The sequence below is a fragment of the Stegostoma tigrinum genome, chromosome 15 (assembly GCF_030684315.1).
Source record: "Stegostoma tigrinum isolate sSteTig4 chromosome 15, sSteTig4.hap1, whole genome shotgun sequence".
Taxonomy (NCBI): domain Eukaryota; kingdom Metazoa; phylum Chordata; class Chondrichthyes; order Orectolobiformes; family Stegostomatidae; genus Stegostoma; species Stegostoma tigrinum.
This window is the reverse complement of record NC_081368.1, coordinates 64,509,319-64,521,816: the sequence shown is the minus strand read 5'-3', so window position 1 is coordinate 64,521,816 and position 12,498 is coordinate 64,509,319. Positions and strand designations below refer to the sequence as shown.

Below are 12,498 nucleotides of genomic sequence, written 5' to 3'. Positions count from 1 at the left end.
CTAATTTTAATCTTCAAGCCGAACCCACCTCTACGTTTTTTCTGCCTCTCTCATTCTCAATCTCTGCCGTTTTTTTTCCTTCGTTTTATTTATATTGTCCCTTTTTCTCTCTCTCTCTCAGCTGATGCCGAAGCGCCTGGACTGGGAAGGGAAGGAACATCACCGGAGTTTTGAGAGCCTGGTGAGACTTTAGGACCCCCGTCCCACATAGACACTCTCAAACTTTATGGCTTTTCTCTGCTCTGTTTTTCTCGGTCAAGTTGAATCTCCCGCAAAAAAAACGAGACAAGCATCAACCCCCTAAATGGGAATTTGAATTAAAACCAACAACGTTTTGAATGGTTATGGGCGGCCCTTGAGAGGGGAGGGGTAAAGTACCTTCCCTTCATAAATTGATAAGAAAGTCGTCGGTTAAAAATAAATAGCGATTTTTAATCGGAAAAAAGAACAATCTCTTTTATTGTGGGTGATTTTTTTTTAGTTGGGAGGGTGTAGGGAAATGGAGGTCCGCAGGGAGCTCATCCAATCGAGGAGCGGCTCTCATCTGTTGCTGGGGCTGACTGCAATGTGACGCCGTCTCCCATTGGCTGTCTGCCGGCCCGGCTCTTAATACAGGAAGCTGCTGTCGAGCACGTCTGCCAATTCATTAGCATTGCTTTATACTGACTGCACATAATAGACAGCTGGAATATCTTATAGCAATGACTGGGCCATTGTTTGCCATCTTTCTATTTCTTTCTTCTCTTCTTCACCCAGTCTTTCCCCGCCTCTGCCCGACTGCTGTCATTTGCTGCATTGAAATTTTGTGTTGCAACACTTAACAATGATTTTCCTCTTTAACAACAAAATGAAGTGATGGATGCTTTTTTTTTGTACCACTCATTGTTTCAGAGATAGACAAGTGGTAGTAGTGTATGGCTTGCAAATAGATAAGTAACAGGATATACCTTGGAAACTGAATGAAAGATACTTGGAGGGGGATAGAAGTTATATTGCTTTTTGTTCCTGACTTTTATTCCTTTTCAGATTTTCATAATAACATTATTTTAAATGCAATAATGATTGGCTTTCTTGTGTAACCCTCTTTGATTCCGTTTTGCACTGGAATGTTTTTTTCAGTGATTTAATAATTTTGTTCACAGCTATTTATTTGTTGTCATGGCTTATTTACCCACTGTTTCATTCTTATTATTGGCAAAATGGATAAATTCATTATTAGAAGTCATTTGATTTGCTGATGAGATATTTTCCCAATTATCACAAATTAATTTTAAAAGCATAGTCAATTTCCTATAAACAACAATTCCATGTTTTTACACCAGATATGCTTAAGCAATGGAAACCCTTCAGTTTACATTTAAACAGTAAATATGTTAGCTTTCTTAACAAGCATACTTGCATCTAAAGACTGCTGAGTGTGTGGTAATTGTCAGGTCAAGAAATGACTGACTGAAGAGGAGTTGGTATTCGTTTAACTGTGAGAAAGTTGAGTGGTGTCTTTCCGTCAAAAGTTTAGTTTGGTCCTAACTGAAACAATTCTGTTTGTCCATTTCTGACTGGTTAAAACCCTCTTGATTTTCAATGTACTTGCTGGCATTGTTCTAATTGCAGTTTGGAGAGGTGAATGCGAAAGGCAGCTTGAATGCAGTGGAAATAAAATAAGGGATAGCAGAGGTCATAGTTGTTTTTTATAGTGACTCGAGTTGGCCCAATCACTGTGGCATATAATGTTTGAGATTTCTGACATACTATGACCACGTAAGCAATTGAATGTTGATTACGATATGAATTAACTTCTTTTGTCACAACTTTAAAAATTGTTTAGTGAATCATGAATGAGGTAACGTAGTCAAACATTTCTTGTAAATTTATACTGAATTACTTTAGCGAAATCAAAATGGAAGAAAAATAATGCATTGAGGAAAATTTCTATATTTTCATAATGTGGAAGTTGCAATTTGTTGACTGTTGTAGGTAACTTGTTTTTCTTTTGGCTTTTAAGCTTGTATAAGATTTTACATGTTGCTTTGATGTTTGCATTCACAGTTGCTTTTAATGAGCTTCCTAACATTCAGTCGTGAAAAACCATAGACTTGAAATGTGGCTGCTTGAGTTTTGTTTCTATATTGTGTATAAACATCTGGTGAAAGTTGGTACAGGTTGTGAACTTCATTTTTACACTTTTCTCGTGTAATAACATGGTTGGTGTTTTTGGTGCAGCTTGTAAATTACGCAATAGTTTTTGAGAGGTACTTCTCATTTCTTCGAAGAAGGAGCTGAGTGGTTGAAACCAAACACACTGGAAGATTAAAGGGCAATTGATATAGGTGAGGTAGATTTGAGACATAAAATGTTATGCGAAGAAAAAAGGGGCATATGATAAGTTATTTGTTGGGCACTTGTCAAAAAGCAAATTTTATGAATTTATTATAGTATGTTCTTGTGCAGATTGACCAAAAAAAAGTAAACCTATGAATCCAAAATAGATCATGTTTGCAGTCTATTTTTTATTCACCTATTTTGTGTGCACTTTTGAACTTTTGAGCAATCTTGGATTGTGAATTGTGGTAGGGTAGCTTACGGGCTTGAATTTAATAAAGTTGCATATGACTTGTTAATTCTTCTAGTTGCGTCATTCTGAATTTAGTACTGATGTATTAATGCTGTAGAATAGTTGTAAAAATGTCCAGTGCCCTTTTGTGGCCCTGGTTGCCAATTTTGAAATATGGGAATGAGAAATTTATGATTTTAATCTGAAAATTGCATTTTTAAATAATTCATTGGCCTCAATGTGAAATTGAAATCTATACCTAGATGTTTAAATTGATATAAAGAAACTGTACTCAATAGCATGTTTAATTGGTAACGAGTACCTTTTCTTCAACACATGAATTTGTCTAAAAAGTACAAGTTTTGCGAAAAACCGGGTGTTGGCAAGCACTCTCAATTTTAGCCCCTTTTTGTGGGCTGACAGAAAGTGTTCAGGTGGAGTAGTTTTTCTACGTAATGTGTGGGCTGCCAGTGTTTTTCCTGTGTTTTAGTATAAGCTTTGTTATGATATTGGTATTCTTTCAGTCTTGTCTCCAAACTTATTTTCAGATTTGTTTTTTGAAGTGTTCTTGTATTTTTGGTATTTCCTGTGAAGCAGTTTGAGATGGTTGTTAATGCAAGAACAGCATTATAACTCGTTAGCTTTTTGACTGATTGATAAGAGGGAATGTCCTCTGACAGTGAAGACAGAATTATGCATGATTGCTTTTATGCTTGGAACGGATGGTAGCACTGGACAAGTAATATACCGGAGTAGGACATAGCATAATAGACCACGAGTTTTATTTTGCCATTTGTTTACTGTGGTGGCCAATCACTGAAAACATTCTCCAGAAACTGCTTATTTACCTTTTTTTAACAAAAATATTTATTATGTCAGAAGAAAAATGCAAACAATGTTACATGATAGGAACCTAGTAGAAATAGTCCTATTACAATGATCAGGAAGAAAGATTCAACTTTTGGCTGCCCTTAACGATCTTACCTACACTTGAAACTTTATCACAGAGGCAGGATTGACCATTCAAAGTTCGTTGTTCAGATGGCATGGCTGTAATTTGATTCATTTTGGCAAATTTCTGAGTATTCACTCCATGCGTTTTTGTTTTTAGTTTGTTTCCTGAGACCCTTAAATATGTTAGTGTTTCATGCATTAAGGAACATGTTAAATACTGTGTTCGATAGCATTCAGCTTCTGGATGTTTCCTTTAATCAACTGAAAGCATCTCTCCTTCTACCTGGAACGTTTTGGTGACTGCTAAATCAACAGCACCTTTTCTGACTGACTAAACAGTTCCCTGAATTGATCTACTTCTGGGCCTTCTCTTCTGCTCCTACTGAACCTTTTTTAATACAGTTTTGAGTAGATAATCTCAAAGCAACTACATTTTGTGCACGGTGAATTATGACTCCGTTGTGGGATGAAACCACCACGGTTCACCTGTATGATTGTAGGCTTCCACCCAAGTGTTAAAATAACTCACCTATTGTAACAATTTTCTTTTGAGTCAAATATGTAAAACAGTTTAATGCATAATTTATATCCTGGTTTACCACAGTAACAGTAGTTGAGGGGAATTGTCGTGTATGGCATACAGAGAACTTCCCTTGGATTTCCACAGGCTCCTCTGTGTTATGTTTGTTAAATAGCTGACCGTGGATTTATTTGCAAAATGAGTTCTCATCTGACAGTGACATTAATTTCCTGTTGTCCACTACATGTAATACTAAGTGAGCTCATATACATTTCTCTAAGAAAACATTTGTCCGATGGCTTGGAACATAATGGAACTCATGCTGAAAGCTTACTGCTGATCTGTAAATGTCTACCATTTTCTTCAGATTGATTCAAAGTAACAGTTGTAAGTTCTGAAGTCTTGGCATAGGGGTCAATTCAGTATGCCATTCATTTCAGATATTTATTTGCAACATTGTAATTTTTTTCAGTCGAAAAATAGTATCTCTTGATACCCCTTGTTTGATTCTGATCATGCAGTGCATGAAACTATATATTTCTCTTCCTTGATCCACCAGTTTTAGTTCAATCTAAACAGATGCTACTGTGAAGGGGCTCGGCTCTTAACTGAATATTGATAGAAAGAACCATTCCAAAGGAAGTTGCACTGAAAGTTATTGTTCATTGTGAAATGTATTTTTTTTAGCAATTAAGGAAACCTTTCTTGATTACATTTGGTCTCAAAAAAATCATTAGCAAGTTGCCATCTAAAATTGGCTGTCGGATCAAGTGAACGTTGTAATTCGTTATTAAGCAATGAACTTGAGTGGGTGGATATATAAATCAAATGTTTTCTTCTACCACTTTTTAAAAAACTCTCTTTCATTTTTCATTTCAGCCATTGTTAACATGTTTACTAAGATATCGTTCTGACCTATGCGGATTTACTCCAGGAGACAGGGCACAAATTTAATGTAACTAGTCATTGATAAATTGATGCTTCAAGTGGGCAGTGTGGTTTATTGAGATGTTAGGATGAGAGAGACATGAGGGGTGAAAGGTAGTTGGTAGGAAACGAGAACATATTGGAGAAATTCAGCATGTCTGCCAGCATCTGGAAAGAAAAACAGAGCTAATGTTTCAACTCTGAATTGAGTCTTAAAGACTGTTCTGCAGAAGAGTCATCAGTCTTGAAAGGTTATTTTTTTTAACCTCAGATGCTGTCCTACCTGAGTTTCTCCAACCTTTTCCATCGTTATTTTAGGTTTCTGGCATCCACAGTATTTTTAATTTTTAATGATACACTGGTGAAAAAGATAACACAATTTGTTTGAACTCCTGAAATGTATTTATTGATTGTTCCACCCTAAAACTTGCACATTTGCTGTTTTGAATGCCCTAAACAAGTATTTTTGGGAATTAACTCAGTGTGAAATGCTTTCGAGTATTTGGAATACTTGAAGTTGTGCCATCTTTATTACTGAGTATATAAAAGTTTTTTTTTGGATATACAAGTAATGTAGGTTACATTATTGAAACAGAAAACTAAATTCAAAATTTGCTATGTGAAATCATTTGACTAAATCCCTTTAATATAATGTGATTTTTGTTTAGGTTTTAGCCAATGAACATGTGTCTCCACATCACTTACTGCAAATGTGTCAGAGAATTGGCCCACTTTTGGATAAAGCGATTCCACCTAGTGTCCCTGGAGTGCGGACATTACTGGGACTGGGGCGACAGTCGTTATTACGAACTACAAAAGGTACATCAAATGGAAATTTCGTTTTCTTAATTAGTGTTCTGATCTTGCGTTTTAGCTCTAATTGTGTCTGAGTTATGCAAAATAATGTACTACTCAACTAATGTTTTATACCTTTCAGATCTTATGGACTCTGAGTAAATTAGTCAAAGATTCGCAAAATGAACAACCATAATTGTTATTGACACATCAGTCATGCACTTTGTGATTGTGCTAGTAGAAATGGGAAATAGTTCGTGCTACCTCACAAATTTTATAAAAATTGCCTAACTTTTTCATTTGTGTTACTAACATAAATGCATATTGGCTTCCATCTTAATGTAAAGTGGTTTCATGCATTAATGTGGTACGTATGGAATTCTTTGAGTCTTGCAACTTTAAATGCAGCCTCTGTTTTAAAATTCTGGGAGTTGTTAACACTGAACTAACAGCTGAACGATATTAAATTTAAGTACAGCCTTGTATTTCAAAGAAAAATCCGATTCTTACGTACCTTGTGTAAAGCTCCATTTAAGGAGTGTGGTTAAGAGCTATTGTCCAATTATTTTCCACGTGTATAGTATACCAGTTTTACTTGAATTCACCTGCTTCAGTTCTGTAATATTTTCTTACAGATTGCAAACATGTAGCGTGGAAAGGCTCGGCCTTTGCTGCCCTTCATCGAGGCAGACCACCGGAACCACCTGTGAATTATGGGAAGCCTCCAAATATTGGTAGGCCAGAAAAGCAGCAATTAAAGCTATTTTAAAGTACCTTTCCCGTTTGGTATGCTCATAGCTTTCAATGCACAAAGAACGATAGTTGTATGGGAATGAATTATGGGAAGACAAATCTAAAGTTATTGATAGAGTAAGAGTGACAGTGTTACTTGGGTTTTGCTGGTATTATGCAGAACTTGGTGTTCTGTTGCTAAATGACTGGATATAAACTAATGAATCGAAGGTTCCAACACGTAATTGCTTGCCTTTCTAGGTTAGTTAGAGGTAATTAGTTAAGTTTCTCTCTGGCCACACTTGAGTTTTTGAAACTGCTGTTGATAAGTGTCCTCATGCTGCCAACAAAATTGTAAATAAAACTGCATTATAAATTAAATAATGAACATATCAAAAGTTTAAAAAAAAACCTAAATTTCAAATTTTAAAATAACATGAATTAAGTGTATTTTCTGTTCTCCTTTGTTTTGACATTTTTATTCACAGAGTAATTCTCAATTAAGTGCTAAGTAGAGAATGAAAGCTAAGAAGCTGAATCTATCTTTAATATTTACACCTTGTTTAAGTTGCTGACTGACATTAGATTACCGTTCAGATAACGTTGCCAAAGATTTATTTCAGTTTTTTGGTTTTAAGAAATATCAAATCTTTAAAGAGCTCATTGTACTAAGAAATTACATGAGCACTTTATTTTAGTTCATGGAAAATAATTAGCTAATGAACATTCATAACACAATGAAGGGTGGACATCATGCCTCCCTTGTTCGCTTTCTTTCTCTCCCCACTGCCCCCACCAACCCTGCACCCAACCCCGTCATTAAGTTGAGAAAAGTATTGCCTGAGAGTTCACAGATATTCAACACATTATTTGTCATTTCAGTGAGCGTCATCAATGCCAAGCAGTTAACAGGATGTGGACGTCGCAGCCATGTTTTCCCTGTTGTTGTGTACCAGCATGTGAAAATGTACAAAAGGATACTTGGGCATCTTTCCTCTGTGTACTGTGTAGCATTTGACCGTACAGGGAGAAGAATTTTCACGGTGAGAAGACCACTGAGTATTCTGCATGCGCAATAACTCATTGCAATGTATATGTTATTGTGTGGATTTTTATAGTAGCCATATCACTCAATGGATTGGTATGTTCCTGCAATGACTTGTTCAAGTTCAAAAATATTTGGAACCAAAGTTGTATAAATCTTTGTTTTATTTGGGTCATTATATCGAACAAATTTTAATTTTCCTAAGTGCGATCCACTATAATGTTCATGATAGATTTGACAATGCTGTATTTTCTAAACATTGGTAGTATTGTATGTAAGTCATAGTATTTTGTTCTGTTATCAATGAGATTCTGTAGAAAGCAATTCCAAATTATGATTATTTCTGGGCCAGTTAGCAGTTAATTGTTGTAGTTCTGGACAGATGTTTTCGAGAAACTAACATCTTTCATGAAGCCATGCAGAAGCATTTTCTGTTGACCTTTCCCTGTGGTTGGAAATAATATTTTTCTTAAAATGTAAAACTTTAATAGAGTCCAAGGTATTGTAAATGCATGGTTATTGCTTCTTGTAAAGTAGTTTAGCCTAATTCTATACTTAAACGAAGAACATAAGTGAGTTTCATACCATGTGAAATGGTTGAGAGTTTTTGCATTGATGACTTCCGTCTAAATACATCTATGTAGGTGAGGGAGAAAGAAAAATATTTTTCTATGGTGAAATGAAGCAAATTATGAGGGGGCTTGGTGGACTGCAAAGACAGACAATGTTGACCTTCTGTTCAGAATTACATCTGTGTACTGATTTCCATTTGATATGTAATACAGTTGTTAATGAATAAAACCTAAAAACAGCAATTTTCTATTAATTTCTTTTGGCTACTGTGCAAAGAGCAAAAGAGAAATTTTGAGGTATTCCCAATCTAAATGCAAACATCCCTTTTGAGATGACAGTAATTAGCTTCCAGTTGATTTTTTTTTTCAGTTCACAGGGCAAATTAATATTTATGATTCCAATTCAATTTAAATTTAGGCATATATTGCTAATATTTAGTGACTGATAACATTAAATTCCTGTACTATGTTTAAAAGCTTGAAAGCTAATACATTCCTGTAGCATTGGCCATAGATTATAAGACCATTTTGAAGCTTGCTTTCAAACAAATTTGCTTCAGATTTAAATTGTTTGAATGTATGCCGTTATTTATATCTCCTGTGCTGTTTCTAGGGTTCAGATGATTGCTTGGTGAAGATTTGGGCCACAGATGATGGACGGCTCCTGTCCACTCTGCGAGGGCACTCGGCTGAGATTTCAGATATGGCTGTTAACTATGAGAACACACTAATTGCTGCAGGCAGCTGTGATAAAGTGATCCGTGTTTGGTGCTTGCGTACATGTGCTCCAGTCGCTGTTTTACAAGGGCATACAGGATCCATAACCTCTTTATTGGTAATGAGATTGTATTTTTGTTTCATTTCATTTCTGAATGGCCTATTTTTCAGACACAGCACAAAGGATAAAACACTGAAAAGTGAAATGAGTTGAAATAGGCTTGTTGTGATATTATTTTTGTGGTTCTTTTAACAATGTGCTTCAGGATTTTATAGGTTGATTGGTTTCTCCTTCTATGCTACATTCAGCTTGTGATGCCTGTGCTGGCACTTTGAAAGGGCTGGGTAACTAGTTACATTCGTGTTGTTGCTTTCTATAGAAATCTGTTTCATTTTCTTTTATTCTGTCAACGTAGAGAATGAGACTGGGGAAGTAATAATGGGAATCCAGGAAATGATGAGTTGAATACATACTTTGCAACCATATACAAGGTAGAATACAGTACTTCGCTATCTTGACAAAAGAAGGAGAGGGAGTAAGTATAATAACCTTCAGTGAAGGAAAAAGGGCTAAAAACCGACAGGTTTCCTGGACTTAGAACATAGAACATAGAACATAGAACAGTACAGCACAGAACAGGCCCTTCAGCCCACAATGTTGTGCCGACCATTGATCCTCATGTATGCACCCTCAAATTTCTGTGACCATATACATGTCCAGCAGTCTCTTAAATGACCCCAATGACCTTGCTTCCACAACTGCTGCTGGCAACGCATTCCATGCTCTCACAACTCTCTGCGTAAAGAACCTGCCTCTGACATCCCCTCTATACTTTCCACCAACCAGCTTAAAACTATGACCCCTCGTGCTAGCCATTTCTGCCCTGGGAAATAGTCTTGATGGTTTACACCCGGGGATCTTTTAAAGGAAGTAACTACACAGATAGTGAATGCACCGGTAGTAATCTTCCGAGAATCGAAAGATCATGGAAAAGTGAGGTTGATGACTTGCTCACTGAGCTGACTTGTTCAGACGTTTCATCGCCACATTAGGCGACATCATCATCCGCTTGGAATTTATACCATTTGGTCTAGTGTGAGTAATGTCATTTTGGAAATGAAAATTAAAACAACAGAACATCAAGGGGAGTCCCCAATATCAGGACTGAATGCAAAAATCAGAACAGACAGTGCTCCCTAAAACACAACCCAAACCCTGGGTCTGCTCTGTCGATGACACTTTTTTGTGATTATCAAATGCACAAGACTAGAGGAAACTGAAACCCACTGACATATAAACAACATACTCACCATAATAAAATTCACAAAAGAACAGAACAATGGCTGACTACCCTTAGACATAATGGTAGAATGTAAGAATGATGGAGGTCTCTAGACTAGCGTATACAGAAAGAATGCACAAAGGGACCACATACTTAATTACACCAGGAATCACCCTAACACCCATAAATGGAGCTGCATCAGAAATGAGCCACGACATACTGTAGCAACAGTACTGGAATGGATACCCCAAAAAGTACAATCTGTCGTTACCTCTGTAGCAGACCGCAACAAGAAGTCACAACATAACCAGACATACTAGTCACCCTACTGCATATCAGAGATGACTGCAAGAGTACTCATGCTCCCAGGTGTCAGGGTAGACCACAAACCAACAACCACCCCATGACAACTACTGACAAACACACAGAATCCCAAACCCACCACCCATAAAACGAAAGTAACGCACAGAATGCCATGCAAAGACTGTGGGTAACGTTACATAGGCCAAACAGGAAGGAAACTGTCAATAAGCATACGTGAACACTCGCTACACCAAGAAACACAACCAATTCTCGCCTGGTCTCTATACACTGACAAAGAAGGTAATAAGTTCAACTGGGACAACACATACGTCGTAGCAGTATCCACACAGAGACATGCCAGGGAGTTCCTGGAGACCTGGCATTCCAATCAACTCCATCAACAAACAAGTTGAACTGGACCTGATATGCAAACCACTGAAAAACAGAATTGGCAGTGATGCCAACCACCCCAGCAAACTGAGGCGTATAAATACCAAGTGGGGCAGAACACCAATGCTAGCAGGGTAATGAAACGACTGCAATCAAACACACCACCTCAGCGACTATGTCTGCACCCTCATCCACAACCTGAGCTACAAGTCTTCTCAAAACAAAAAGATTGACTGATAGGAGTCAGTCATGATAAGGGGGTGTTTTTAGGATGGCAACCTACAACTAATGATGAACCACAGGGATCTGTACTGGGGCCATAATTATTTACAATACATTTTAATGAATTGGATGAGGAAAGTGAATGCAAAAATAAGTGGGGTGGCGAGTAGTAAGCATGAGAAGAGTCTGCAGAGGGTTATTGACAAGTTAAGGGAATAGGCAAAAACTTGGCAGATCGAATACAATGGGAAAATGTGAGATTATACACTTTGACAGGACAACTAAATGCTAAATATCATCTAAATGGAGAAGGACAGCAGAAAGCCACAGCACAGAGGGATTTGGCAGCCCAGTTCCGTAAATTGTACTAAGCTGGCATCCACTTTCTTATCATAATATGGAAGGCAAATGGAATGTTAACCTTTTAATTCAAAGTAAATGGAGTACAAGGTAGGGGGCTTTGCTAAACCTGTACAAGACACTTGTCAGCTCGCAACTGGAGTACAGGGCACCATTTTTTTGACCCCTTCTCTAAAGGAAGATATATAGGTGTCGGGGGCAGTCTGGAGATGGTTCATACGAGACGTGGAGGTACTGTCTGAGGAGAGGTTGAGTAGGTCAGGCCTATACTCATTGGAGTCCATGAGAATGGGATGTGACTATATTGAAACATATATTACTCTTGGGAGACTTAACAGCACAGAGGTATAAAGATCATTCCTCCCTTGTGGGAAAAACAAGGACCAGAGGACATCATCTCAGAATAAGGGTTTGCACCTTTTAAGACGGATCAGGAGGAATTTCTTTTGGGAATAGTAAATCTGTGAAATACTTCACTGCAGCGGGGTGTCAAGCATGTGTTATTAAGTGGTTTTGAGACCGAGAAACAGATTTTTGATTATGAGGCTTGCAGGGAAAAAGCTGGAATTTTTTTTTGTTCACTTGTGGGACGTGGTTATTGCTGGCTGACTAGGCCATTTGTGGGGAGTTGAGAATCACTGACATTACTGTGGCTTGGAGTAACATGTAGGCCAGACCAGGTGAGGATCACAGACTTCCTTCTCTGCAGAACGTTAGTGGGCCCAAATGGGTGTTTTTTTATTGAGATTTGGCAATGGTTTCATGATATGACTACATTTTCAATTCAAGGACTTTTTACATTGAATTCACATTTCATTATTTGCCATGGTGGGACCCGAGCACCGTTAGCTGAGTTTCTGCATTAATAGCCTAGCAATAATATCGTGAGGTCATCACTTCTCCTGTTGTGTTGTTGGTAGTTATCAGATCAGCCATGATCTCATTGGATGGCAGAACATAGTTGATGACCTGAAGGTTAAAAGTGACTTAATAGAGACATACAAGATGATCGGAGGATTAGATAGGGTGATGGCTAGCACGAGGGGACATAGCTTTAAATTGAGTGGTGATAGATATGGGACAGATGTCAGAGGTAGGTTCTTTATTCAGAGTGTAAGGGCGTGGAA

At 37.5% G+C, this 12,498-nt stretch overlaps 1 protein-coding gene across 3 annotated transcripts in view; it reads left to right on the top strand.

Annotated features, from left to right (window-relative positions):
• Positions 1-12,498, top strand: part of brwd3 (bromodomain and WD repeat domain containing 3) — a 106,677-nt gene that overhangs the window by 569 nt on the left and 93,610 nt on the right. For all 3 annotated transcript variants that reach the window (XM_048544108.2, XM_059651500.1, XM_059651501.1), the window contains exons 4-8: positions 122-181; positions 5,621-5,771; positions 6,383-6,481; positions 7,362-7,522; positions 8,710-8,931. In XM_048544108.2, coding sequence (XP_048400065.2) covers positions 122-181; positions 5,621-5,771; positions 6,383-6,481; positions 7,362-7,522; positions 8,710-8,931 — 693 coding nt within the window. The remainder of the gene's footprint in view (positions 1-121; positions 182-5,620; positions 5,772-6,382; positions 6,482-7,361; positions 7,523-8,709; positions 8,932-12,498) is intronic.